Source organism: Myodes glareolus, chromosome 24, assembly GCF_982192425.1.
Source record: "Myodes glareolus chromosome 24, mMyoGla1.1, whole genome shotgun sequence".
Classification (NCBI taxonomy): Eukaryota; Metazoa; Chordata; class Mammalia; order Rodentia; family Cricetidae; genus Myodes; species Myodes glareolus.
The window spans coordinates 701,261-728,592 of record NC_142049.1 but is presented as its reverse complement, the minus strand read 5'-3'; the positions used below and the strand labels follow the sequence as shown (position 1 = coordinate 728,592).

Below are 27,332 nucleotides of genomic sequence, written 5' to 3'. Positions count from 1 at the left end.
GAAAACAACGTAAGGCAGAATTCCTAATATAAAAGTGCTAACAAATGGCATCTCCTGACTTTACATTTCTTCAAAACCTATGTTTCTTGGGTGTGCCCCCAAAGAAACCTGTCTTGGTTCGTGTTACTGAACGGATTTCCTTCCTCAGACTTCAGCACCAACAAGTGATGGGCTGCCGCTGCTGAGAAAGGAGTCCTGCAACAGAACTTTATATTGCCAGCATCATAGCCGGAAACCTACCCAGAAAGACAGAAAACAGTCCCAATCTTCGTCTCCAAAACTTAAATCCCACCCGGCTTTTTCATCGAGCGTTTCTGGCGTTTATGATTAGTATTATCGCAAATATAAATAGATGGCATTTATCTCATCCTCACTATGTGCCGGGCTCTGCGATAAGCATGTATTTTTTCAAGATTGCATGAGCCGCGAGCTCATCCACCACCAATCCGCTCTGCTCTCAAGTCTGCAAAGCCCCCCTCCACGGTTTCAGATTCGATCTGTCCCCCGAGCCTGGGATACCCAACACCCGCCGCTCATCCACTCGAGCCCAGGAAAACACATCCTTCTTAGAACCGGACCCCAAGCCCCTCCGCCTAACGCCAACAACAAGCGCTCCTGGCATCCTCCGGGGCCCCTCCCCCTCCACGCACCAACTCCAACATGCCCCTAACTTGTTCCAAGAACTGCTTCCTTCCAAACTTGTGACTTACGTAAGGCGCGGGGTCCCCTCACTACCCCTCCAAAGGCAACAAGAACGCAGTTCGCTCCAAAGTTCAACGTTCACCAACCTCAGGCGGCGCCGGGACCGAACCCGATCGCGACCCTAGGAGAGAACTCTCCACACCTGCTCCAGGAGGGCCCGGGATCCTCCACCCCGCTCACCAGGCCAGACCCGGGGTGGCTGGGCCTGGCTGGGACCCCAAAGGGAGGAAGGGGGAGGCTCCACCTGGCTCCGCGCGCGGCTCCGTGTCCGGCCTGGGCCCCGCGGCGGCCGCGCCCCCGTCCCGGCGCGGGCGGCAGCGCTCCGGTTGTCCGCGACGGGCGCGCTCACCCAGCAGCTCCGCGGCGGCCTGGCCGTCGTCGCGGGCCCGACGGCGGGCCCAGCCCGAACCCCGGGGACGGCAGCGACGGCAGCCCGGGCCCGCCGCGCGGGAGGCGCAGCCTCCGCACCGCGAGTGGCCGCACGGCAGGGCCGCCGCTTCCCTCGGGGTCTCCAGGCACCCGGCGCAGTCCGACTCCTCCGGCCGTGGCGGCGGCGGTAACACTATCAACGTGGGGCTAGAGGCCGGGCCCGGAAGCCCGGTCTTTGCGGCCGCCATCTCGTCACAGCGGCCCCGCCGGCCCCGCCGACTCAGAGCCGCCGTGGCCGCCGCGGAAGAAGCCCGAGTGCTCGGACCTGCTGCCGCCATCTTGTTTCCCGTTTGAAGGGAGAGTCCGTTGCGCTGGGGGAAGAGTAGAGGGCGGGGCGCGGCGGGGCGGGGCACGGCGAGTTGTATATGCATATTCATGAGGGGGCGTGGATCTAGTGGCTTGGAGAGGTTTCTCCCTGAACCTCCAGCTCCGCCGAAGAATGCTCATTAATATTTAATGTTATTCTTGATATATCCGGTCGTCAGCCCGCCCTCCAGTCTTTGCAGTTTCTAGCACTGAATCCAGAGAGGCTGCGCGCTAAAAGGATTTATTTGGAAATTCTGAGCGACGTGGAGCTCTAGAAAGTAATTACGTCTGTGTGAGCTATCCAGAAACCTGTCGAAGTGCTTTCTTGGGTCAGGGCCTGTGCTTTTTTTCTTCAGGACCACGACAGCTTGTTATGATTGAAATGAGGCCTACCAGGACCAAAAGTCTTTAACGAGTGTCGAAATAACAACACTGTTCAGCTTTCATCCTCTCTCTCCATATCCCTTCATGAAACCCCCTCCGTTGACCGGGGGCAAAAGCGTACTTTATTTCGCACGTATACACACACCCTAGCTCCATCTCTGATTCCTTCCTTGTTCGATACTTAAATATAGAAACTCTTCTAAGTTTGGTTCTCGGTCCCCTCCTTTTCTCACTCTGTGTGCTCCCTGGTCCCCTCACAAGGAGGAATGAGAAGGAGGATGAGCCTTCTCAAACCCCGCATAGCTATCTGCAGCTCAGAGTTACTGAATCTACTATTATACGCTTGGATGTCTGCATCCCTCAACACAAACCTAACGCCACAGTCCCTTCAAAACAGCCCCTCTTACTTCCCTCAGTCTATTCCCAGAACCATGGCCAACAGGTTCTCAAGCGCCCGGTCCAGGCATCATCACCATCTCCTACAGTCCTGCCGTTTTCTGGTCAAAATGGCTCCTTTCCAACCTGTTCTTGACAGCTTTATTTTCTGGTCTCACACTTTGGTTTATTTCTCATCATCCCTTACCTAGCTGACAGCAGTGACTTCGGCAAACTGACCTCCTACCACCCCATTCCACTTCCCTTAAGCCTTGTTCCGTGGCTCCTAGAGTTCTTCCCTAAAGGCCAGCTCTGGCCATACTATTCCTGTTCAAGCCAGGGAGAGGTGTTCAGACTGTCCTGGAACTCGTTTTATAGACTGTCCTTCAACTCACAGAGGTTCTCCTGCCTCTACCTCTGCCTCTCTGTCCTGAGTGCTGGGATCAAAGGTGTGCTCCACCCCTGGCAGGTGAGGAGCTCAGACTTTGTTGTGACTTCCCTTTCAGGATCCAGAGGCTTTAGGAAAAAGAATGGCTCCCCCTGATGGAAAGATGGCTCCTCTACAACAGGCTTCCTGCTGCTGTTTTTCTGCCCTAAGGTACATTTGAACCAAGACGGTATCTTGATAGAAAAGCCTAGACTTTGTCAAGACATTAATGTTTTCAATTAATGCTTTGTGTCAAGCTGACACACATAGAAGGAACCATTCAGAGGCCCCGGGTTCCATGAGATTAGGCAGAGTTGGTGATGACCAATTCAAAGTGACTTGGTCAAAGTCAGAAGCCAGGGGAAAATAAAAGCCTTGGATTCCCAAGATGAGAACCATGTTGCTGAAGGACCATCAGCAACTGAAGGGTCCCTGTCCAAACAGACACAGACGTCTGATCTTGGCTGTGCTATCTTTCATTCACAGCATTTCCCCACTTCCTACCTGCTTGAGGTTCTTGGGACACTTTGCCTGGTCCCGACAAGGGAGACTTGTACAGAAAGTGTGCTGGTTTGTTTTATGTTTTATGTCACCCTGACACAAGCTAGAATAATCTGAAAGGAGGGAGCCTCAAATGACAACAAAAAAAGCCTCCATAAGATTGGGCTGTAGGGAGGCCTGTGGAGCAGTGATTGGTGCAGGGGGGCCCTGGCCATTGTGGGCAGTCTGACCTTGACCTGGTGGTCCTGGGTTCTATAAGAAAGCAGATAGAGCAAGCCAGGAGATGCAAGCCAGCAAGCAGCACCCCTCACAGCCTCTGCATCAGCTCCTGCCTCTGGATTCCTGCCCAGTTTGAGTTCCTGCCTTGGTTTCCTCAATGGACTGTGACTTGGGGTACATAAACCAAATAAACCTTTTTCCTCCCCCCCCCCCAGGTTGCTTTGGGTCACGGTGTTTCATCACAGCAATTGTAACCCTGACTAAGTCAGAAAGCAGGCACCATTAGAAACAGTTCCTTACAGTGAGCTGTGAGCTCAGTGGGACTTTAGTCTGAAGGGCCTGTTCACTGCTGGCCTGGAAGAGTGCAGTGTGCTTTTCTGGACACAGAGAGAAATAGGACATTTCCTTTTCCCCAAGGAGAAGTAAGAGACCTGAGCATCATTGGGCCAGATGCCAGATCTGATCTTGGTCCCAGTCCTTTGCACTGACTCACTTCCTCCTTTCTGCCCTCAGTTTCCCCAGCGTTAAAATACTGGAATCCAGCAGTTCTCAACCTGGGGTGCGCTGCATAAGTATGTGCACATGGCCACATGACAGCCCAGGGGCCACCTCGGGCCAACCGAAGACGAAAGTTGAGGCTGAAGGTCGGTATGATCTGTGAGGTTCCTTCTTTTTTTTTTTTTTTTTTGATTTTTGTTTGTTTATTTCTCTTTCTTTCTTTTTTTATTAAATTAATTTATAAAAGTTTCCACTTTCGCCCCTGCTCCCAATACCCTCCCACTCCCCCTACTCCCTCTCCTCCTCCCTCTCCAGGCCTAAGAGCAGTCAGGGTTTCCTGCCCTGTGGGAAGTTCAAGTTCCTCCCCCCTCCCTCCAGGTCTAGGAAGATGAGCATCCAAAAAGACTAGGATCCCAAAAAGCCAGTACATGCAGAGGAAACAAGTCCCAGTGCCATTATCAATGGCTTCTCAGACAGTCCCTGTGCCAGACACATTCAGAGAATCCGGTTTGATCACGTGCTCGTTCAGTCCGAGTCCAGCTGGCCTTGGTGAACTCTCATTAGATCAGTCCCCTTGTATCAGTGGGTGAATGCACTCCTCACAGTCCTGCCTTCCTTGTTCATGTTCTCCCTCCTTCTGTTCCTCATTTGGACCTTGGGGGCTCAGTCCAGTGCTCCAATGTGGGTCTCTGTCTCAATCTCCATCCATTGTCCGGTGAAGGATCCCTCTGATCCTGCCTTCCTTGCTCACGTTCTCCCTCCTGCTTCTCATTTGGACCTAGGGAGTTAAGTCCAGTGTTCCAATGTGGGTCTCTGTCTCTATCTCCATCCATCGCCAGATGAAGGTTCTAAGGTGATATGCAAAATATTCATCAGTATGGTTATGGGCCAAGGCCAGTTCAGGCACCCTCTCCTCTGCTGTCCAGGGGACAATCTGGGGATCTCTCCTTGGACCTGGGAACCCCTCTAGAATCAAGACTCTTATAAACCCTAAAATGGCTCCCTTAGTTGAGATATATACTTCCCTGCTCCCATATCTATCCTTCCTCCCCCCCATCCCAATCTCCCAAGTTTTCCCCAATCCTCCCTTACTCCCTTCCTCTAACCCTCTCCCCTTCCGTCCACCCCCCCCAACCCCATGCACCCAAGGTTGCCTGGCACTCTTGTCTACTTCCAATATTCAGGAGGATAACTACATAATTTTCTTCAGGTTCACCTTCTTATTTAGCTTCTCTAGGATCACAAATAATAGACTCAAAGACCTTTAATTATGGCTAGAATCCACTTATGAATGCATACATACCATATACCTCTTTTTGGGTCTGGGTTACCTCACTCAGTAAAGCGTTTTCTAATTCCATCCATTTGCATGCAAAATTCAAGATGTTATTGTTTTTTACCACTGAGTAAAACTCTAATGTGTATATATTCCACACCTTTAACCATTCTTCTATTGAGGGGCACCTAGGTTGTTTCCAGGTTCTGGCTATTACAAATAATGCTGCTATGAACATAGTTGAACAAATGCTTTTGTGGTATGATAGGGCATCTCTTGGGTATATTCCCAAGAGTGGAATTGCTGGGTCCTGAGGGAGGTTGACTCCCAGTTTCCTGAGAAACCGCCACACTGATTTCCACAGTGGCTGCACAAGTTTGCATTCCCACCAACAATGGATGAGTGTTCCCCTCACTCCACATCCTCTCCAGCATAGGCTATCATTGGTGTTTTTGAGTTTAGCTAATCTGACCGGTGTAAAATGGTATCTCAAAGTGGTTTTGATTTGCATTTCCCTGATTGCTAAGGAGGCTGAGCATGACCTTAAGTGTCTTTTGGCCATTCAAAGTTCTTCTGTTGAGAATTCTCTGTTCAGATCAGTACCCCATTTTTTAATTGGGTTAATTAGAGTTTTAGTATCTAGTTTCTTGAGTTCTTTGTATATTTTGGAGATCAGACCTTTGTCTGATGCGGGGTTGGTAAAGATCTTCTCCCAGTCGGAAGGTAGCCTTTTTGTCTTACTGACAGTGTCCTTTGCTTTACAGAAGCTTCTCAGTTTCAGGAGGTTCCATTTATTCATTGATTCTCTTATTGTCTGTGCTACTGGGCGTGTGAGGTTCCTTCTTAACGCTCTAAGAATGCTAACCCAAACTCCTAGGAAAGTCTGTTACAACGGATACCTTCAGAAGTCTCTTCCATCTCTCAAATTCAGAAGATCAGTCCCCAGTGTCCAGTCCCTTCTCTCCCCTCTGCTGTGAGAAGATGGAGACACAGAGAAGCCGGCTGGGTAGGAAAAGGTGTGAAATATGTTTAGAAAGGGAAGCAGGGGGCACATTTGGATATTCCTGAGAGACAAATGAGTGCTCGGTGGGAGAATTAGCCATGGAAATGAACAAAAAGAAAAGAGTGAGGATCCCCGCTGAGATGGACTCCAGATCCTTTCACTGTGTGTCTGAAGGGGACTTGGATAGCCAAGGCAGAACCCCTGCCTTCTTTAAGGGATTCTCCCTAACACAGTCATGGTGACGGAGGGCTGGGCGGATGGGTGGAGAGTCATTCATGATGAGCACAGGATGGAGAAGAAGATGGTTCCAAAGTCTCAGATGTAAACCAGAGATTGTGATCACGACTGACAAGCCAACAAAAAACAGCATCCGGGAAGGAGCACCAGACCCGCGAGGAGGACTGAGGCCGGGCAGGCATTTTGTTCTACCTCATCTGTCCCCATCACCTAGCTCTCACCTCTGCTGGGAAATGCCCCTTTCTATATATTCCTGACAGGAGGCAGAAGGAGAAGACTAGAAACTGGTCTCTCAGAGACTTCACACAGTACTGAGAGCTTGTCGGGCCACCTTGAGGGAGACACTCCAGCCCAGACAACAGACCACACTTCAGTTACGACTGCTTAGCTCTGCACACCCCTTGTACTACATTTAAACCTAAGCTTCATGTTAGGGCCTATGTAGGAGGAGGCCGCTTGTTCATCCCAGCTGCCCAGAACTGAAATAATCACACAGAAACAATATTATTTAAATCACTGCTTGGCCCATTAGCTCTAGCTTCTTATTGGCTAACTCCTACATCTTAATTTAACTCATTTCTATTAATCTGTACTTCACCACAAGGTCATGGCCTACCAGCAAAGTTTCAGCACATCTACCTCCGGCTGCAGATCCATGGCATCTCCTGACTCTCTGCCCTTCTTTCTCCCAGCATTCAGTCCAGTCCTCCCACCTACCTAAGGCCTGCCCTATCAACATGCCAGGGTAGTTTATTTATTAATGGTAATCACAGCACACAGAGGGGACCCCCACATCAGGTCTAGAAGCTGGATTTGGCCAGAGGAAGGGTATGTGGTCCACTGGACCTTTTTGTTCCTCTGCCCACCGTGGCCACATTGGATATATTTTTGTCTGGTTTTCACTGTAACTGTCTCTTTAATAGGCCTGTTGAGGGCAGGTGGTTGAGCCTGAGATGCTGGAGTGGAGGGCAGGATTCAGGGTCAGAGCCCTGCTCCCAGCAGTAAGGTGACCATAGCAGGCCACACTCTTTTTTCTCGTCCTTCGCCGACACCACAGACTACCAGGGAAAAGTGGGAGCCGTAGACTCACTTTAATGTTGTTAGAACAAACAGTGCAGTCCCGTGCTTCAGGGTGCTACCCCTGCCTTACAGGCTGAGGACTGCATGGCCGCCATAGTGAGCATCAACGAGAATAGCTCCACATAGTCGTGAACGATCCTTAAGACTCTTCCTCCTCTCCATCCACACCCCTGCAGACCTTTGCTCTCCCTTCAGGCTGGTGATCCCAGCTTTGTTCTGCCGGGTGAAGAACCGAAGTTCCTCCATTTTACCCTCCACCTCCATCTTGTGCCTTGTGTCAGCTATTTCCCATAAAACATTCCAGTCCTCAGGAATGACAGGGTAGCCATCTGGAAAGTACAAATAACCATAGAATGTCCCTACCCGAAGGTCAGCCGATAAGAAAACTTGACAAGCAACAGGCCAGGTTCAAAAATAAAATTTGTAAGAAGTCCCTAGACACGAGCCAATCAAGATTGAACCCATCCCCCCAAACCCTGCTAATGTAACTTTTCTGGTTTTTGCCTGTAAACAGTGTTCTCTAGAAGGGTGGGGTACCGCCTATTGCTGCTGGCTTGAACATGTATACACAGTAAACCTTGCTCTTGCATTTCAGTGAGATGGTCTCCCTGGTGGTCTTTTGGGGTCCCCACGGACTGGGCACAACACTGGACTGATAAACTGTGATGCCAATAAGATCCTTCAGCCTGCTTCCTGGGGGAAAGAAGACCCTGTCTCTGAAAAGCCAGGAGCCCCTCCACGGCAGCCCAGGAAAGACCTCACATCCCTTAGACTTCCCTGTGCCCTGCTCTTCCCTTTGGTTTCAGAAGTTCTCACAAAGCGAATCCCTCTACCCGCTGCTTTGAGGTTATCTGACCCCTCCAGACACTGTATGAACCCACATGACCCTTGACTTCTGCCTCTCTGATAGGCAAACGTGTGCACTAATGATTGTAAAAAAAGAATTGAGGCAAAGCGAGAAGCAGTATTGTGAGTGTACTCTTGGTCTTAGGGAAGCAGAGAGCATAGGAGTCAGGGAGGGGCTCCAGAGCTCTGCTTTGAGAAGTGAGCTCACCCAGTAAACGAGGGAAGGCAGGGAGAGGACACAGCTGGGGCAGGAAGGCATCAAAGCTCAGCCTTTGTGGCAGGATCTGACTAAGCCATTCAGTGTGGGAAGAACACAAGGCTGGGGACGTAGTTAGGATTGGGCAGAGATGAAGTGGAGCCAGCAAGTCTGAAGAGCTGAGCTCCAACCCTCAAGACCCATGTGCTAGAAGGAGAGAAGGGACTTCATGTTGTCTGACCCCACAGGCAAGCCTGACTGGCATTCACAGGGATGGCTCTCTCTCTCTCTCTCTCTCTCTCTCTCTCTCTCTCTCTCTCTCTCTCTCTCTCTCCTTTTCTCTCCTTCTCTCTCTCTCCCTTCCTTCCTCCTTCCCTCCCTTTCCTCCTCTACCTCTCCCTACCCCAAAAATGTAAAAATAAAAAGTTGTGTTAACAAACCTGGAGAGATGACTCAGTGATTAAGAGCACTGACTCTTCTTCCAGAGGACCCAGGTTCAATTCCTAGCACCCAATGGCAGCTCACAAATGCCTACAATTCCAGTTCCAGAGGGTCAGTGCCCTCTTCTGGTCTCTGAAAGTACCAAGAACAGATGTAGTACACAGATACACATGAAGATAAAACACACGTAGCCATAAATTTTTAAATGAAAAGGTGTTTTAAAAAATAAAACTAGAATTTACAGAGAATTTACACAATATGGCAGTCACTACATTAAGCTGTAAGGTGACTGCCTCATTTAAGCCTGTCAGTCCCGTACAGAGGAAAACACTTAAGAACTTTAGGAACAATCAAAAGACTTCAACGGGGCAGTAATGGCGCACGCCTTTAATCCCAGTGCTCAGGGAGGCAGAGGCAGGAGGATCTCTGTGAGTTTGAGGCCAGCCTGGGCTACAGAGTGAGTTCCAGGACAGCCAGAGATACACAGAGAAACCAGACTTCATATTTGGACTAAAGGAGTGTGGCATGTGGATTTTATAGGAACAATTCTCAAACCTATAATTATGACTATATGGAGAAAAATAGTGTCTTATCCCTGCCCATATGGAGCTCAGATATTACTAGAGAAAGCTGGCAGTTGTCACTCAGCATCTATACATGCTGAGAATTCAGCCATGAGAAGGAAGGAGGGTATTGGTGACATGGGCAGCTTTGAGTACAAGTGACACATCCTACATGCTATGAAATCATGGAAGAGCATTCAGAAGTTAACGCCGTTAACATTTAGTGAGTTTCAAAGTATAAGAAAAAATAAGAAAAAAATCTGTTTAGCAAACAAACACATTGATGGTGAAAAAGTTATTTCTGGATTTCCTACTTCCATCCTGTAAATCTACTTAATTACATATACTTTGGTCTCACTCACTGTACCTCTTTCCCTTCTCCCCATCCCCAAAGTCTTTCCTGTTTCTTCCTGACCCTGAATCTTTCCTATCTTTCTTCTCCCCCATAGACTCTGTCTATGGTTCTAAGGAATCGATTTCCTTTCCTTTCCTTTTTTTTTTTTTTTTTTTTTTTTTGAGGCAGAGTCTCACACTGGGGTCCACACTGGCCTGAAACTAACCCAATCCTTCTGTCTCCAGCTTCAGAATGCTGGGATTACATACCACACCAAGCTTGATTTATACATTACAAAATTTCTTTGAATTAAAAAAACTGTATTTTCTATATAGTTGTTCTTTTTAAAGGGACACGCATGACTTTAAATGCATATTAAGTTTATGATAGAAATAGGAGAAAAAGGAGTGAATAACTCTACACAACCCCATTTCCAAGTAAGACCTTTAGAGATGTGCCTTTCTCTGCTAGTATCTGCACATCATAGCTCAGTTCACCTGTTCAATGCTCCCTGAGTCTGCCTCCAGAAACCTCAACAAGACGTCTTACTAGCTTCACTTTGCCTAGACCAAGGCCCGGAAAGAAAGTGGCCATGACCCTGTTCAGCACAAGTGTGAGAAGCAGGGAAACCATTTTTTATCATAAATGAATGCATAGATAGTAATACTGATGTATGAATTTGCCTGAGAAACTGTCTCCTGTTTGGGGAGAAACTGACGGGTTCAGCTAAAGGCTGAGACCAGAGAGAATTGTAACCGATGACGAATTTGGTTTGTCTATGCTGGAATGGTCATGGAGGATCTTCTTTGTTCATTACTTGGCTAGTCTTAGTTCTGCCCTCCCTGTGATGTCACCATGTGACCACCAGGGGGCGAACAGATACTGCTCAGCCTCTTCCACACACTCTCTAGGTAGCCAGTCACTCACTGCAGGCTTTGGAAATCGTCAGAGCTTCTAATCAAACCCCTTTTGTTAAAATAGAGAAAACTGAGGCTTAAAGAGGGAAATTACTTTGACAAATCCGTGTGGTGAATCATTTGAACTAGAAACCAGAGCTTTTGACAACTCCGGGTCTACCCATGCCCTGCCCATATCCTGTGAGGTAGAGTCTCTCCATATCGCTATGACTGACCTGGAACTCACATAGAGCCCCTGGTCTCCGCCTTCTGACTGCTGGGATTAAAGATACATACCATTACGCCTGCCTAACCCTGGGTTTTCATGGTTTCTGTGTTTACAAAAAGACTAGTTTCTCAATTAAGTTATACATGAGGCTGGGGATCATGTTTTCACCAACAGTGGTGCTGTTTTGTAGACTGCCTATGTCACATGTGGTTTGGAGGATTTCTCCAAGCATCATGGAGCTGCCCTGTGGCGATCCAGCCGCCATTTCTGAGTGCATGAGATAGAGTAAGGAGGAACAGAAGTTTAAAGTCATGCTCTACCATCTAGTAAGTTTGAGGGCAGCCTGAGATGCATAAGACCCTGTTTCAACAAGAAAAAAAAAAAAGTAATGAGAAAATTTAAAAAGACAGTCTGGTCGAAAACAGAGGGCAGACACTGCTTGATAGGGTTGGACTTGGAAGACCATAGTAGAAGACATGACAATTGAGCACATGTCAGGTCTGCTCTGGGGAAAGCCTGAAGGAAATAATTCCAACCAGGAAAGACACAAATACCTTGAAGGGCTGAGAATGTGGTCCGTCCACGGGACAGAGAAAGGCCAGGTGCCTCCACAACAAAGCAGAGAGAAAGTTCACGGATAGGCAGAGGCAGCTCAGAAGGGGCTTTCAAGCAGTCACCAAGAGGCCAGACTGGATTATAAAAACAATGAATGTGTATATATATATATATATATATATATATATATATATATATATTTAAATTTATCTTATGTGCATTAGTGTGAAGGTATCAGATCCCCTGGAACTGGAGTTACAGGCAGTTGTGAACTGCCATGTGGATGCTGAGAATTGAACCCACCACAGGGGAAGAAAGACTGAGTGATATTTACATGGACAAATAAAACTCATATGAGTAAATACCATGTGTTTTGCTTTAAGAAGATCTGTGTGCTCATTCATTCACAAAACTGTTGAGCACTTACGATGCATTGCAACAATTTAATGTATTAAAGATCCACTCGTCCATTCTGCAAGCATTCATTTAGGTGAACAAACACACTATCTAGAGACTCAGATGAATACATCCTGAAATCATGGCTTCACTGTGTAACCAAACTAGTTTCAAACTTGTGATCCTCCTGCCTCAACTTCCCCATCCCTGAAATAACTGGCATGCACCACCACGTCTGTCTTAATTCTGTCTTTAAAAAAAAAATTGTTGCACACTCCAGTAACTGAGCCAGGGAATAGTGACAAGTGAATGGAGTTCTCCTCACGCACCAACGCTGAGAACCCCTTTAAATAAGCCTCTCCTTCCACCATTTATGAATTGTGAATTGTTTCTAACTTTGAAGAGTCAAAATGAAGAGTCTGTCTTTTTTTTTTTCATTTTGGTCTTTTGAGTCAGGGTTTCCCTGTGTAGCATTGGAGCCTGTTCTAGAACTAGCTCTTATAGACCAAGTTGGCCTACGAACTCAGAGATCCACCTGCCTCTGCCTCCCAAATGCTGGGATTAAAGGCGTGCACCACCACCACCCAGCTGAATTCACCCTTTTAAAGGAAATAATCAAATAAAGCAGTGAGCAAGTGTCCCTCACTATCCATGCAAGACTGCATCTAGGACCTGCCTAGATACCAAAATCTGTGGACACTCAAGTCCCTTGTATAAAACGTGTTTGTGTGTAATCAACATACATCCTCCTGCATGTGTACATTTTCTCACCTCTAGACTGCTTTCACTACAACAGCGTAAACACTTGTAAAGAATGCTACATGTTAGTGTTTAGGAATGATGGCAAGACACAGAGCCTGGGCATGCTCAGTATACCTCCTTTCTGGATCTCTTATGCCTGAGTTGGTTGAGTTCGTAGATGCTAAAGAATTGACCATACTAGACCAAGGGTTACATTTCTAGATATTTGTAACTGGTCATTAAATAGTTATTACCAAAATTTTTGCATAATATTACAATTAAATAAACTGTATCTAAAATAGAGATAGTAAGGACGGGAATGTGGCTCCGGTGGAAGAATGCTTGGTAAAGGTGCATGAAGGGTGCTATCATCAGCTAGCTCCTCATAACTACAAAGTGTTGGTGGCGCACTCCCTGCAACCCCGCACTCAGGAAGAAGAAGGAGCTCAGGATCTTCCTCAGCTTCATAGGAGTTCAAGGCCAGCTTGGGCAATAAGGGTCCCTGTCTCTAAAGAGCAAACAAATGATTAAAAATCAAAATAATAAAATAAATTAAAATAGATCAGGGATGATAAATACTTAAACCACTTCCTAATTTTTCATCAGTGGGCTCGAGGTTATCAATGCCTGTTGCAATTGTGCGTGGGAAATACTCGGTGAGGGTGCCTTACTGTGCTGCTTTTCTCAATTGCTTGTTCTGTGCAGCCACACTGAGAGCCTGAATTGGTCGCGCACACGCGTGCGTGCGTGCGTGCGTGCGTGCGTGCGTGTGTGTGTGTCTGTGTGTGTGTACACAGAAGTCAGAGGCCAACAGTGAGTGGTTTTATTAATTGTTCTTCACTAACTTTTTGAAACGGAGTCTCTCACTGAAATCTAGCTTCCTCGTGGGCTAAGCGGGCTGGCCAATGAGCGCCACAGTGATTTTCTTGTTGTAGCCTCTCAGCTGCCACCCAAACTCCAGAAGCACCTGGGCTCCCAATGCCACAGGACTTATCCACCCTAGACTGGCTCTGCCTTCAGGAAGCTTCCATTAAGCATGCTTTTTCTGTACAGTCCCATGTGTGTTTTTCAGATGGCCGGCTCCCTCTCCCCTGTGGGTTGTGAGCTTCCCCAGAAGCCCCTCCTTGAGCTGCTGCCCCACTAGATAGCTGCCTTGAAATCCACTCAAGCTTCTGCTGTTGCTACAACCACCACACACTCTCAGATCACGGCTACGCTCCAGCAGCTGCAGCTGTCCTCAGCCAGGCTGTTCTCTACCTGTGTTCTCTGCCCAGTCACTAACATCCTCAGCAGATTTGTTGAGACAATTGAGAGTTCTTAAAGGGGGGAAATTTTTTTAGAAGAGTTTTTTTTTTCTCACGTTAAAAAAGGGGAAACACACACACACAAAATGGGAAACATTATTTCGATGAAGGGAGTTAGGTCTCTGTATGACCTAACACAACTGATGGTCTAAAATTGGAGCAGTTAAATGAAGAGAAAATCAATTTAACCAGGATTGACATAATGTTAATTATCATTTTAATCATCTTTATTGTTGGTATGATAATTCTTGGTTTATCTCTAAAAAAGTTGGTTGATATGAGCTTCAAGATACAGGCCTTAGAAAAACTCATTAAAACAGATCATAGAGATATTCAGATCCAGACAGAGGAATTTAATGGAGAACCAATTTCAGCATTGCTTCATAAGGTTGGAGAGGAACAGCCTAAGGTTTTCAGACAACCAACTTTAATTTATCCAGTCACCTGCTAAATGATAGATATCCCCAAGGATGTGCAAGAGTTAAATGGAATCCTGTGGAAATGTTAGATTTAAGGAGATTCAAGGAAGCAATTATCTCATATAGCATACATTCACCTTTTGTGAAGCAAATGTTAAACTCATGGTCAACACCCTTAGAGGAATGGATCTGAGATAAAATCAATGTTGAATCTCATGATCATGATGATGCTTGGGAAGGAGAGCTAATCCAGAGGCTTGAAGAAAAATCAAAATGTCAATTGTTTCATTTGTGGCAAACACAGTCACCTAAAAGGGGGATTGTAAATAGGGCATTCCTAAAAACAATGTTTTTTCTATGCATAATTCAAACAGAATGTCTCTCCCTTCTGGATTCTACAGAAGGTATTGCAAAGACAGGCTTTGGGCTAACAAATGTAGATCAACAAGGGATAATCAAGGTAGTCCTTTGCCTTCGGGAAATGCATTGAAGGCCTTTATTCTTGTAGGCCCTTATAACAAATTCAGTTAAGTCATTTCCCGTATCCATGGAGGAAATTCCTTCCCAGAGCAATTAAAGAACCTAATACCTATTGTAAGAAACTACACTGCTCTGAATGATAGAAAAAACTATAGAAGAGAGAACAAAATATTCAGGAGAAACAATAAAGCAAATATTTTAGCAAATGTCTATAAATGAAAAAAGAACAAAATTAAAAATACGAATAAATGATGTTGTCATTGAAGATCTGGTAGCTACAGTTGAAGATGTAACATTAATTGCACCAGAATCTTGGCATCCAAATTGGTCTCTTCAGGAGGTAAATGTTCAGTTTTTAGGGATTGGAACTTAATTTCAGATAAAATAGAGTGCAAGATGGGTTGAATGTATAGGGCCAGAAAATCAGAGAGGAAAATTAAAACCGTATGTGGCTAACATAGCACTGAACTTATGGGGACATGATTTGTTACAACATTGGAATACTCAAATTAACATTTCCCCAATCATAGAAACAAAACATAAATTAATGTATGTTTCTGGGGAAAATAGATATGCTAGGCCTGTAGACTGAAGACAGGCACCCCAACATTATAGAGGAAACTTGGGTGACTGTCCAGACAGCCAGCTGTTTTTGTCGTATCTCACATTTTTTTTTTTTGCAAGTTGCTTGCTTCCACTTTCTGCTTACTCAGTTAATATTATTTCCTTCTTAGGTCTCTTATGGAGTTTAAGACTTTATAGTTATAGTTTTTCTTGTTACCAGATTCAGAAAAGAAATTCACTAAAGAGGTATAAAGTATATAAGGTTGAGGGACATTAAAAGATAGTTTTGGTAATGTAAGTTAGAATAGAAAGTGAATTAGGCACAACTGTTTGAACTCACCAAGATAGGGTAGATATGGAGTATTTTCTCTGAATTTGTCAATTGCTAATGGACTAGACCTTGTTGGTGTATTTATTGTCTGTAGATATTGTATACAGTTTTTGTTCTTATTGTATATAGTTTTTCTTATATTATAACTTTCTTTTTAAAATTTATACAAAAAAATGGGGAAATGAGATGATATCTTATTTGTACTCTAACAAATAAAATTTGCCTGAAGAACAGAGGGTAGAGCTAACCACTAGCTAACCACAGAGGTATAGAGAGCTGTACAAACAGAAGGAAGTGTTATGGCTGGGCAGAGAGAATAATATAAGGTGGGAAAAGACAGGGTTCAGCCCCTTTTTCAGCTGAGGAGTTAGCAAAGTGAGAGTTAGCTATGGCTTGTTCCTTTCTCTCTCAGATTTTCAGCATTTGCCCCACTATCTGGCTCCGTGTTTTTATTATTAAGACCAATTAGAGGGGCTGGAGAGATGACTCAGAGGTTAAGAGCACTGGCTGTTCTTCCAGAGGTTCTGAGTTCAATTCCCAGAAACCACATGGTGGCTCACAACCATTTGTGATATCTTGTGCTCTCTTCTGACCTGCAGGCAGAATACTGTATACAAACTAAATAAATACACCTTAAGAAGTTCTGTGTGGTGATACTTTGTTTAAAAAAAAAAAGACCAATTAGAACTTAGTGGGACATATTCCCCAGCCTTTCACATCTCCTTTTAGAGTATGATGTTAAATGATACAGGGACAACTATCTTCCACATCTTTAGCATCCTTCCCGCTGAAGTTCCTGAATTTTCTTCACATGCTTATTTTTCTTTCTTTCTTTCTTTCTTTCCTTCTTTCTTTCTTTCTTTCTTTCTTTCTTTCTTTCTTTCTTTCTGTTGTTGTTGCTGATTTTGTAGTGAGTGCTGAGGTCAAACCCAAGGCTTTGCACACACCTGGAGAAGAATGTCTAGGACTCTCGTGTTTCTTAGACTCAGGCCAACAGGTGCTTCAGGCACTAGACGAAGGAATAATGTAGAATTGTACTGTCCTTGCTCACTCAGTCAGCCATATTTATTCAATGCCTTTGTGTGTCAGAGGTTTTGATAAGTGCTAGTACAGAGAAATGGGGATATTCCTCACAGGATAGGGAAAATACATAAATATTTACACCCCTCACAAAGATAGGAAATTTATTAGAGTCCTTACCTAGCATGCAGTAAGGGGAGGAAATGGGAAGAAATCAATAAATCCCTTAAAGAAGTCCAAGAAAAAAACCAAACAAACAGGCAAATAAACAGTTCAAGACTTGAGAATTGAAACAGAAGAAATAACACAAAGTGAGGGAATTCTGAAAATGGGAAATCTGGGTAAGCAAATAGGAACTACAGATGCAAGGATCTCCAACAGAATATAAGAGATAGAAGAAAGAATATCAGGAGTTGAAGATACAATAGAGGAAATAGATTCATTGGTCAAAGAAAATGTTAAATCCAAAACATTCTTAACACAAAACATCCAGGAAATCTGGGACACCATGTAAAGACCAAACCTAAAAATAATAGAAATAGAAAGAGAAGAATTCCAGTTCAAAAGCACAGAAAATATGTTCAACAAATCATAGGAAAAACTTTCCCAACCTAAAGAAGAGTATGTCTATTAAGGTACAAGAAGCTTACAGAGCACCAAATAGACTGGACCAAAAAAATCCCTCCCCCTCATTTAAATTAAATATAAACACTAAAAATATAAAATATAAAATAAAGAAAAAACATTAAGAGCTGCAAAGGAAAAAGGTCAAGTAACACCTAAAGGCAGACCTGCCAGAGTCACAACTAACTTCTCAATAGAGACTCTAAAAGCTAGAAGATCCTGGACAGACATTTTGCAGACATTAAGAGACCACAGATGCCAGCCCAGACTAATATACACAGCAAAATTTTTAGTCATCATAAATGGAGAAAACAAGATATTCCATGACAAAACCGATTTAAACAATACCTATCCACAAATCCAGCCCTCCAGAAACTACTAAAAGGAAAACACCAACCCAAGCTGCACCCAAGAAAACACAGACAATAGATAATCTCACACCAGCAAAATCCAAAGAAGGAAAGCACACACACACACTTCCACCACCACCACCAAAACCAGAAATAATAGGAATCAACAATCATTGGTCATTAATATCTTTTAATATCAATGGACTCAATTCACCTATAAAAAGACAAGCTAACAGAATGGATATGCAAACAGGATCCATCCTTTTGCTGCACACAAGACTTACACCTCAACTTCAAAGGCAGGCATTACCTCAGACAGGGTAAAGTGTTGGGAAAAGAGTTTCCAATTAAATGGACCTAAGAAGCAAGCTGGTGTAGCTTCATAATATCTAACAAAATAGACTTCAAACTAAAATTAATCAAGAGGTGGAGAAGAACATTTCATATTCATCACAGGAAAAATCCATTGAGATGAAGCCTCAGTTATGAATATGTATGCCCCCAAATTTGTAAGAGAAACATTATTAAAGCTTAAATCACACATCAAACCCCACATATTCGTAGTGGGAGACTTCAACACCCCACTCTCACCACTGGACAGGTCTGCCAGATAGACAATTAACAGAGAAATAAGGGAACTAAAACATGTTATGACTCAAGTGAACTTAACAGACATCTACAGAACATTTCATCCAAACACAATAGAATATACCTTGTTTTACCCACCTCACGGAGCCTTCTTTAAAACTGACAACATACTCGATCACAAAGCAAATCTCCACAGATACAAAATAATTGGAACAACGCCCTGTATCTTTTTGTTTGTTTGCTTGTTTTTGTTTTTCAAGACAGGGTTTCTCTGTAACTTTGGAGCCTGTCGTGGAACTAGCTCTTGTAGACCAGGCTGGCCTCGAACTCACAGGGATCTGCCTGCCTCTGCCTCCAAGTGCTGGAATTAAGTGTGTGCACCACCACTGCCCAGCTAAAACCCTCTGTATCTTACCTGATCACCATGGGTTAAAGTTAGGATTCAACAACAACACAAATTACAGACTCATAGAAACTGAACAACTTGAGACTGAATTATCACTGGGTCAAGGAAGAAATAGAGAAAGAAATTAAAGAGTTCCTAGAATTCAATGAAAATGACCACACAACATACCCAAACTTATGGAACACTATGAAAGCAGTGCGAAGAGGAAAGTTAATAGCACTAAGTGCCTACATAAAGAACTTGGAGAAATCTCACACTGGCAACTTAACAGCACACCTGAAAGTTCTAGAACAAAAAGAAACAAACTCACCCAGGAGGAGTATATGGCAGGACAAGATCAAACTCAGAGCTGAAATCAACAAAATAGAAACAAAGAGAACAATACACAGAATCAATGAAATAAGGAGTTTTTTCTTTGAGAAAATCAATAAAATAGACAAACCCCTATGCAAACTAACCAAAAGGCAAAGAGAATATCCATATTAACAAAGTCAAAATAAAAAGGGGAACATAACAGCAGAAAGTGAGGGAATCCAGAGAATCATTAGGTCATAGTTCAAAAACCTGTACTCCACAAAGTTGGAAAACCTAAAAGAAATGGACAATTTTCTGGATAGCTACCACAAAAACAATTTAAATAGACCTATAATCCCTAAAGAAATAGAAACAGCCATTAAAAGTGTCCCAACCAGAAAAAGCCCAGGACCAAATGGTTTCAGGACAGAATTCTACCAGAACTTCAAAGAAGAGCTAATACCAATACTCTTCAAATCTATTCACACAGTAGAAGCAGAAGGAACTTGCCAAACTCTTTTTATGAGGCTACAATTACCCTGATACTGAAATCACAAAAAGGCACAACAATCAAAGAGAACTACAAACCAGTCTCCCTCATGAACATAGATTCAAAAATACTCAATAAAATACTGGCAAACCAAATTCAAGAACACATTTTAAAAAATCCAGCATGATCAAGTAGGCTTCATCCAAGAGATGCAGGGATGGCTCAATATATAAAAATCTGTCAATGTAATTCACATATAAACAAACTGGAAGAAAAAGACCAAATGATCATCTCATTAGATGCTCAAAAAGCCTTTGACAAAATCTAACACATCTTCATGATAAAGGTCTTAGAGAGATCAGGGATACAAGGTACATACCTACTCATAATAAAAGCAATATACAGCAAGTCAACAACCAACAACAAATTAAATGGAGACAAATTCAAAGAGATTCCACTAAAATTAGGAATAGGACAAGTCTGTCCACTCTCTCCATATCTACTCAATAAAGTACTCAAAGTTCTGGCTAGAGCAATAAGACAACAAAAGGAGATCAAGGCGACACAAATTGGAAAGGAAGAAGTCAAACTTTCACTATTTGCAGATGATATGATAGAACACATACATGACTTCAGAAATTCTACCAGGGAACTCATACAGTTGACAAACATCTTCAATAATGTGGAAGGATACAGGTATTAAAAAGAATCAGTAGCCCTCCTGTCTACAAATGATAAATGGGCTGAGAAAGAAATTGGAGAAACAACACCCTTTACAATAGCCACAAATAATATAAAATATCTAGGGGTAACTCTAACCAAACAAGTGAAAGACCTGTATGACAAGAATTTTAAGTCTTTGAAGAAAGAAATTAAAGAAGATAACAGAAAATAGAAAGATCTCCCCTGCTCATGTATAGCTAGGATTAACCTAGCAAGAATGGCAATCTTACCAAAAGCAATCTACAGATTCAATGCAATCCCCATAAAAATTCCAACACAATTTTTCACAGACCTCAAAAGAACAATGCTCAACTTCGTTTGAAAAAAATAATAGGATTGCTAAAACAATCCTGTACAATAAAGGAACTACCAGAGGTATCACCATCTATGATTTCAAGCTTTACTATAGAGCAATAGTAATAGTTTGGTATGCATAAAAACAGATGCATGGATCAATGGAGTCAAATTGAAGACTCTGACATGAATGCACACACAGCTATAAGCAGCTGATTTTTGACAAAGAAGCCAAAATTATAAAATGGAAAAAAGAAAGCATGGTGCTGGTATAAACCGATATCAACATGTAGAAGAATGTGAATAGATCCATATCTATCGCCCTGCACAAAACTCAAGTCCAAGTGGATCAGAGACCTCAATATAAATCCAGTTACACTGAACCTGATAGAAGAGAAAGTGGGAAGTAGCATTGGACACAATTAGCACAGGAGACAACTTCTTGAATATAACACCAGTAGCAGACAGTGAGGTTGACAATTAATAAATGGGACCTTCTGAAACTGAAATGCTTCTGTCAGGCAAAGGACACAGTCAATAAGACAAAATGGCACTCTACAGAATGGAACAAGATCTTTACCAATTTCACATCTGACAGAGGGCTGATCTCCAAAATATATAAAGAATACAAGAAACTAGACATCAAAAAACCAAATAATTCAATTTAAAAATGGGGTACAGATCTAAACAGAGAATTCTCAACAGAAGAATCTCAAATAGTCCAAACACACTTAAAGAATTGTTTAAGTGTTTAATTGTTTAATTGTACATCCTTAGTCATCAGGGAAATGCAAATCAAAATGACTCTGAGATACCATCTTACACTTGTAAGAATGGTTAAGATGAAAAACACTGATGACAGCTTATGTTGGAGAGGATGTGGAGTGAGGGGAACACTCCTCCACTGGTGGTGGGAGTGCAAACTTGTACAACCACTTTGGAAATCAATGTGATAGTTTCTCAGAGAAATGGAATCAGTCTACCTCAAGACCCAGTTATACCAATCTTGGGCATATACCCAAAGAAGATTCAATCATACTACAAGAACACTTGCTCAACTATGTTCATAGCAGCATTATTTATAACAACCAGAGCCTGGAAATTACCTAAATGCCCCTCAACTGAAGAATCGGTGAGGACAATGTGGTCCATTTACACAATGGAGTATCACTCAACTGTAAGAACCGACCTCATGAAATCTCTAGGCAAATGGATGGAACTAGAAAAAAATCATTCTGAGTGAGGTAACCCAGACCCAGAAAGACAAACATGGCATGTACTCACTCATAAGTGGATATTAGGAGTAAAGTATAGGGTAACCAACCTATAATCCACAGTCCAGAGTGGCTAGAATACAAAGAAGGTCCAAGGAGGGATGCATGGATTTTCTGATTAGGGGAACTAGAATAGATCTCCTGGGTAAACTGGGGGTAGAGGTTGGGAGGGATGGGGACCAGGCTGGGAAGACTAGGCACTGGAGGTGGGTTGGGGGTGGGACAGGGGGGGAGTAATAAAAGAGACAAGAGATGTCTTGATCCAAGGGGCATTCTAGGGTTAGGGAGAAACCTGGTCCTAGGGAAACTCCCAGGAATCCACAAGGATGACCCCAGCTAAGACTCCTAGCAATAGTGGAGAGGGTGCTTGAACTGGCCATCTCCTGTGATCAGATTGATGACTACCCTAATTGCCATCAGAGGTTCTCTATCTAATCACTGACAGAAGCATATGCAGAGATTCACAGCCAATCATTGGGCCTGGCTCCAGGGTCCTACTGAAGAAAGGGAGGAGGGATTGTAGGAGCCGGGGGTCAAGGTCATGATGGGAGAACCCAGAGACAGTTGACCTGAGCTTGAGGGACCTCATGGACTCTGGACCAACAGCTAGGGAGCCTGCATGGGACCCAACTTTTGGGAACCTGTTCCCCATGCTGGATTACCTTGCCCAGCCTTGATGCAGGGGGAGGAGCTAGGTCTTGCCTCGACTTGATGTGCCATGTTCTGTTCAAACCCATGGAGGCCTGCCCCTTTCTGAATGGAGATGGAGGAGGAGTGGATGGGGAGGGGGCAGATGGGAGCCGGGGGCGGGGGAGAACAGAAGGAGAGGAAGGAGGGAAAATTGTGGTCAGTGTGTAAAATAAACAAAAATGTTAATTAAATAAAATAATAAAAAGGAAAGCGATGGTGACCTACAGCTGTTTGCCTGGATTTAAGGGCCCACTCAACATGGGGAAATTCATACCTAACACTATATATACCTGGCCAAGAACCTGTGGATTAAGGCACCGTAGATCCTGCTACTATAATTTTGCTAAACCGGGAGCATTGTAAACTTCCTTTTAATTCCTTATCCTTATACCCATATATTAGTCCAATTGACTCCCTTTCCAGAGAAGCTTCTTTCAGTGGACAGAAGTGACTGCTTATGCTCAAATGGAATGTCTCCATCACAGACCCTCCTCCTGAGGCTCAGGAAATAGACTGTAAACGCCAGAGGTCAGGAAGAACACCTGCAAAATTGTCTTCTGACCGGTAGCTGCTGCACGAACTCTCGACAGCTGTGCTTGCTATACAATATCTGCTCGAAATCAATGTAGTCCGTATTTCAGCATGAGTAGTGGAGGGCTATAAACGGGAAAGGATGAAGAGGGGGTTCCATCTATGCAGCCACAGGGAGGGCATCATCCCTGCTGGGTACTGACCTTCCAGTATGGCTGCTTTAAGGTCACCTGTGTTCCTGTCCCTAAACCCTCACCATTGCTCTGTAAATCAGCCTAATAAACTCACTGGCTTTCCTGCGTGAACTTTGGTGGAATCGTACCTTGGTTTATCATTGGGACCTTGGAGAGGGGAATGAGATGGTCTCTGTCCCTGGGGAGGGATTTTAGCAACATATCATAAGCAGAGTATTGCTGTGATGGAATTGACAAGAACGTTTTGGGAAGGATTGTGGAAGGGTCTTGGAGCTTTGGGCTGAAGATGTCATTGAGGGCTCACAGCTTAATGAGCTACTGTGGGAAACTGGAGGATCACGCGGAAAGCATCACAGACAAATGGAAACGAGTCTTGTGAGGTTTCAGAGGGCACAAGCCAGTTGGCACAAGCCAGTTACAGAAGGTTTCCCGAATGCCTACAGTTCCTATGCCTTTTACAATGTTGTCTGTCTCCGACCATCCACTATGGCCCTGTAGGATCTGCCCTATGATCAGTTAACGGAGGAGAAAACTATACCCCGGTTTACTGGTTGTTCTTTCTTTCCCTAAGACAGGGTCTCACCATGCAGCTCTGACTGTCCTGGAACTCACTCTGTAGACCAGCTACTGGTGGTTCTGCATGCCATGCAGGCATCGTCCTGAACTGCATAGCTGCTGCATCACAGACCCTTTCCAGAACAACCATAAAGGACGCTGGTGAAAGTCTGCACAGTGATCAAACAGATCGGTATGTTTGCTTAGACAGAAATGGACATATATGTGGGTTTTCACTGATCAACGGATTGGCTAGATAGTCAGGGATTTAGAAGGAGCAAGATTGAGAAACTAGTGAGAAAAACATTCGGGGAAGAATTAAATGGCTGTTTTATCAGAAGACCTAAGTTTGATTCCCAGCACCCAAAGTATGGTTCACAAATGTCTGTAAGAGGCCAACCCTCTTCTGACCTCCCTGGGCACCATATGTATGTACATATGGCACACAGACATACATGCATGCAAAGCACCCATACATGTAAAATAATAATAATCACTAAAATATTATAAAATAAAGATACAGTTAAAGTGTATCTTAACTGGGTGGCAATAGCCTGGTATGTTTGGGCAGGCTCTCCGATGTCTGTATATGCTTTGAATCAGTGTCCAATATATAGTACTGTTTTTCCTGTAGCTGGGATTCACAGGTCCAGGAATCAAGGGGAAGAAATGGCGGTGGTTCCGCTCACAGTCACTCCAGTAGCCTGTTAGGAAGTTGTTTGCTTCCCATTCCTGTGACCTCATGCTCTGTAAGCCTGGAAGGTTTGGATTTAGATGGAGGATTGCTTCTACCAGGAGGCCCACCAAACATTTCACTGAACTGGAGTGAGGAGTTGGCCCTTTGGGGCTCCTGACGTTCTTGAGCCAGCTAAGAAAGGAACAACCGTATTAGAAGGACCGATTGACCCAGACTACCAGGGAAGACTTGGACTGCTTCTTTATCATGGGGGTAAGGAAGAGCACATCTGCGGTGCAAGAGATCCTTCAGGGAGGATCCAGGCCAGTTGGAAGCTACAACCGTCCAGTCCAGACATGAAGACAGCAGGACCAGACCCTTTGAGGGAAAGCATGATTTTACCCACACAAAAGCTCACGAAAGCACTCGCTGAGAGTGGGGGAGGTACAGAGCGGGCAGTAGCAGATGACCAGTAGCACATGACCAGTAGCACATGACCAGTTACAGACATGGAAACTGTAATTGACATGAATGTTTTTGTCCTACCCAGCAGGCATTATTTGTAAACATATTAAGTAGGCATTTATGGCTTTCTTTCTTCTGTTTATTTATCATGTAATATAACATCAATTGAGATAATATCAATGGTTAAGTGTGGTAAATGTATATTACTATATTAAGGTCACAAGACATTAAAAGAAAACCCTAAATGTTCCTCAAGGGACTTTGCTACCAACTCTCTGGAGCCCAGAAGAATCCAGATGGTGGTCTTCGGAGCTGCAAGGTTTATTGTTTTTCCCTCTTGGGCTTGATTATACTTTGTTATGATTGCTCATTCGCTTTGGTCTTGTTTTTTTTTTTTTCACAAGAATGTCCACTTGGACCAAATATGTTGGAAGTATGCTCTTGGGAGTTAAGAGGTTGGAGACTATTAAATCATCGTGGTTTTTTAGGACTGGGGGTCTTTTAAAGCAGACTGTAGTAATGCGTGCTGAGGTCAAAACCAAAGGCCTTGCACACGCTTGGCAAGAACCTTAGCACTGAACATTTGTGTTTCTTAGTGGTTAAGGCTGAGGCCAGTGGGTGCTTCATGCATTCAGATGAAAGAGTAACGTCTTTTGATGTCATTCTTGCTCTTGCTCATATGTTCAGCCATGTTTATTAGGCGTCATTGTGTATCAAAAGTTTGCATCGTACTCAAAATAGCCACAGAAGTGAAAGGGGCATCTTTCTCACAGTGCAGGATGAAATGCAAATAAATATTTACACTCTACACAAAGATTGAGAGTTTATTAAAGCCCTTGCCTGGCAAAGCCCTAGAAAGCCCCAGGTTTGAGCCCCGACTGAACCAAGACAAAAATTAAAAAGAAAAACTGTTGCCTGGGAGAACTCAGTGAAGTCCCCAGCGATGGCGTTGCTAAGCTAGAGCGCCTACCAACCTACCATGCAAGAAGCCCTGTCCCATCTCCAGCTGAACATGGTAGTGATCCCTACAGTCACAGCACCTAGAGGCAAAGGCAGGAAGATCGTAAGTTAAAATGGGGAGCTAGGGACATGACTTAGTGGGTAAGAGCCCTTGTTGGGCAAACATGAGGCCCTGACTTCAAATCCCTAGGACTCACATTAAAAAGCTGTGTGTAGCTGTTAAAGCTTGTAACCCCAGTGATGACAGAAGGCTCCCTGGATTTTAGCTGGGTAAGGTGGAAACGAGGCAACAGCTGCCCTCGTCTGGCCATAACATGCAAGTGCAGAGGCATGTGCACTGGCATACACAGGTGTGCATACAGTGCCCAAGTGTGAACACACCAAAAACGCACGGCAAAAAGAAACAAGCAGCTCGAGGTCACAGAAACTTCCAGCACCGTGATGCAGACTTATTTTCCTGATCACTAGGGGGCTGAGGCCGGGAGGATCATTGAAGCCAGCTGGGGCAACTTGACAAGCCAGGAGCAGATACGAGACTCAGAAAGTGCTGGTCTACTTTGCTCAAGGTCGAAGATTGAGAAGCAAAAGGAAACTGATTTAGCAGAAGGAAAACGTGCACAAAGGTACAGAGGCGAGAAAATGCACGGTCACCTCGGGGATGCAAGTAGTTGGTAAAGGTTGAGCTTCTTGTAGCCTAAGACATTAAGATGGGTGCAGAGCCCACGTTACCAAAGACAGAGCAAAGAGGTACACTTAACCCTCTACCCCGGAGGAAGGAGAGAAGGCTGGTTGTGATGGAGAGAAGTCAAGTCTAAGGGGTACTGGGGGAAGTCAGTGTCTGTGTCTTCATTCTGAGAGCCCTGAGAAGGGGACTCCTGGGTCATTGGTTCCTCCCACTGCTCATTGGGGTGAGGAGGTGACAACACAGGGGGACAGGCAGCCCAGACTTATTCCTGCCAGTCACTGTCTGAACCTGGAAATCAGATTCTCTGCCAGAGTGGGGTTTGGCACACCACCTCTTCTCTTTTCTTATCCGTTTTCTGGTCTCCCTGAGACTTTGCTAAGAGTTCAAGTAGAAGCTTGGGAACCCAAGGTCCAAAGTTAGGAAGACTGTGTTTACCCACAGTGCCCCAGCAAGATGTGGATGAGGCCGGAACACTGAGTCTGCCCATTCGCTGCGGAGCCTGGGTGCTCTGGTGTGGACAGAGCTGGTTTTCTTCTTAGGGTCCTATTGGCTCAGGAGCTCATTCAACATGAGGTCTGGAAGCACAGCCTGTCTGGGTTGCTGGGGTTCTGGATCAGCGTGAACTACAAGGTTCTGACAACCTGCTGTCACTGACACATGTGGAGAGCGATGGGACCTCACCCGTGCAGGCAGAGCTCACCCTGGACTGCTTGGTAGGTGGCAGCAGGAGTGACTCCATAGGAAAGTCTTGTTGGGCTAGCTCTCAACCAGGGGATGGCGC

The 27,332-nt window shown here is 44.4% G+C and overlaps 1 protein-coding gene and 1 long non-coding RNA gene across 4 annotated transcripts in view; one reads left to right on the top strand and one right to left on the bottom strand.

The window, feature by feature from the left end:
• Nucleotides 1–1,409, bottom strand: part of Rnf169 (ring finger protein 169) — a 61,101-nt gene extending 59,692 nt beyond the window's left edge. For both annotated transcript variants that reach the window (XM_085682931.2, XM_085682932.2), the window contains exon 1: nucleotides 947–1,409. In XM_085682931.2, the coding sequence (XP_085539057.1) occupies nucleotides 947–1,409 (463 nt within the window). The remainder of the gene's footprint in view (nucleotides 1–946) is intronic.
• Nucleotides 1,410–1,426: 17 nt separating this feature from the next.
• Nucleotides 1,427–8,918, top strand: LOC146889851 (uncharacterized). Of its 2 annotated transcripts, none has more exons than XR_015736391.1 (5): nucleotides 1,427–1,715; nucleotides 2,703–2,794; nucleotides 3,857–3,987; nucleotides 5,995–6,133; nucleotides 8,033–8,918. It is a non-coding gene; the product is annotated as an uncharacterized LOC146889851 (long non-coding RNA). The 2 variants fall into 2 exon arrangements; XR_015736392.1 differs by having other exon boundaries at nucleotides 4,157–6,133.
• Nucleotides 8,919–27,332: the final 18,414 nt, after the last annotated feature.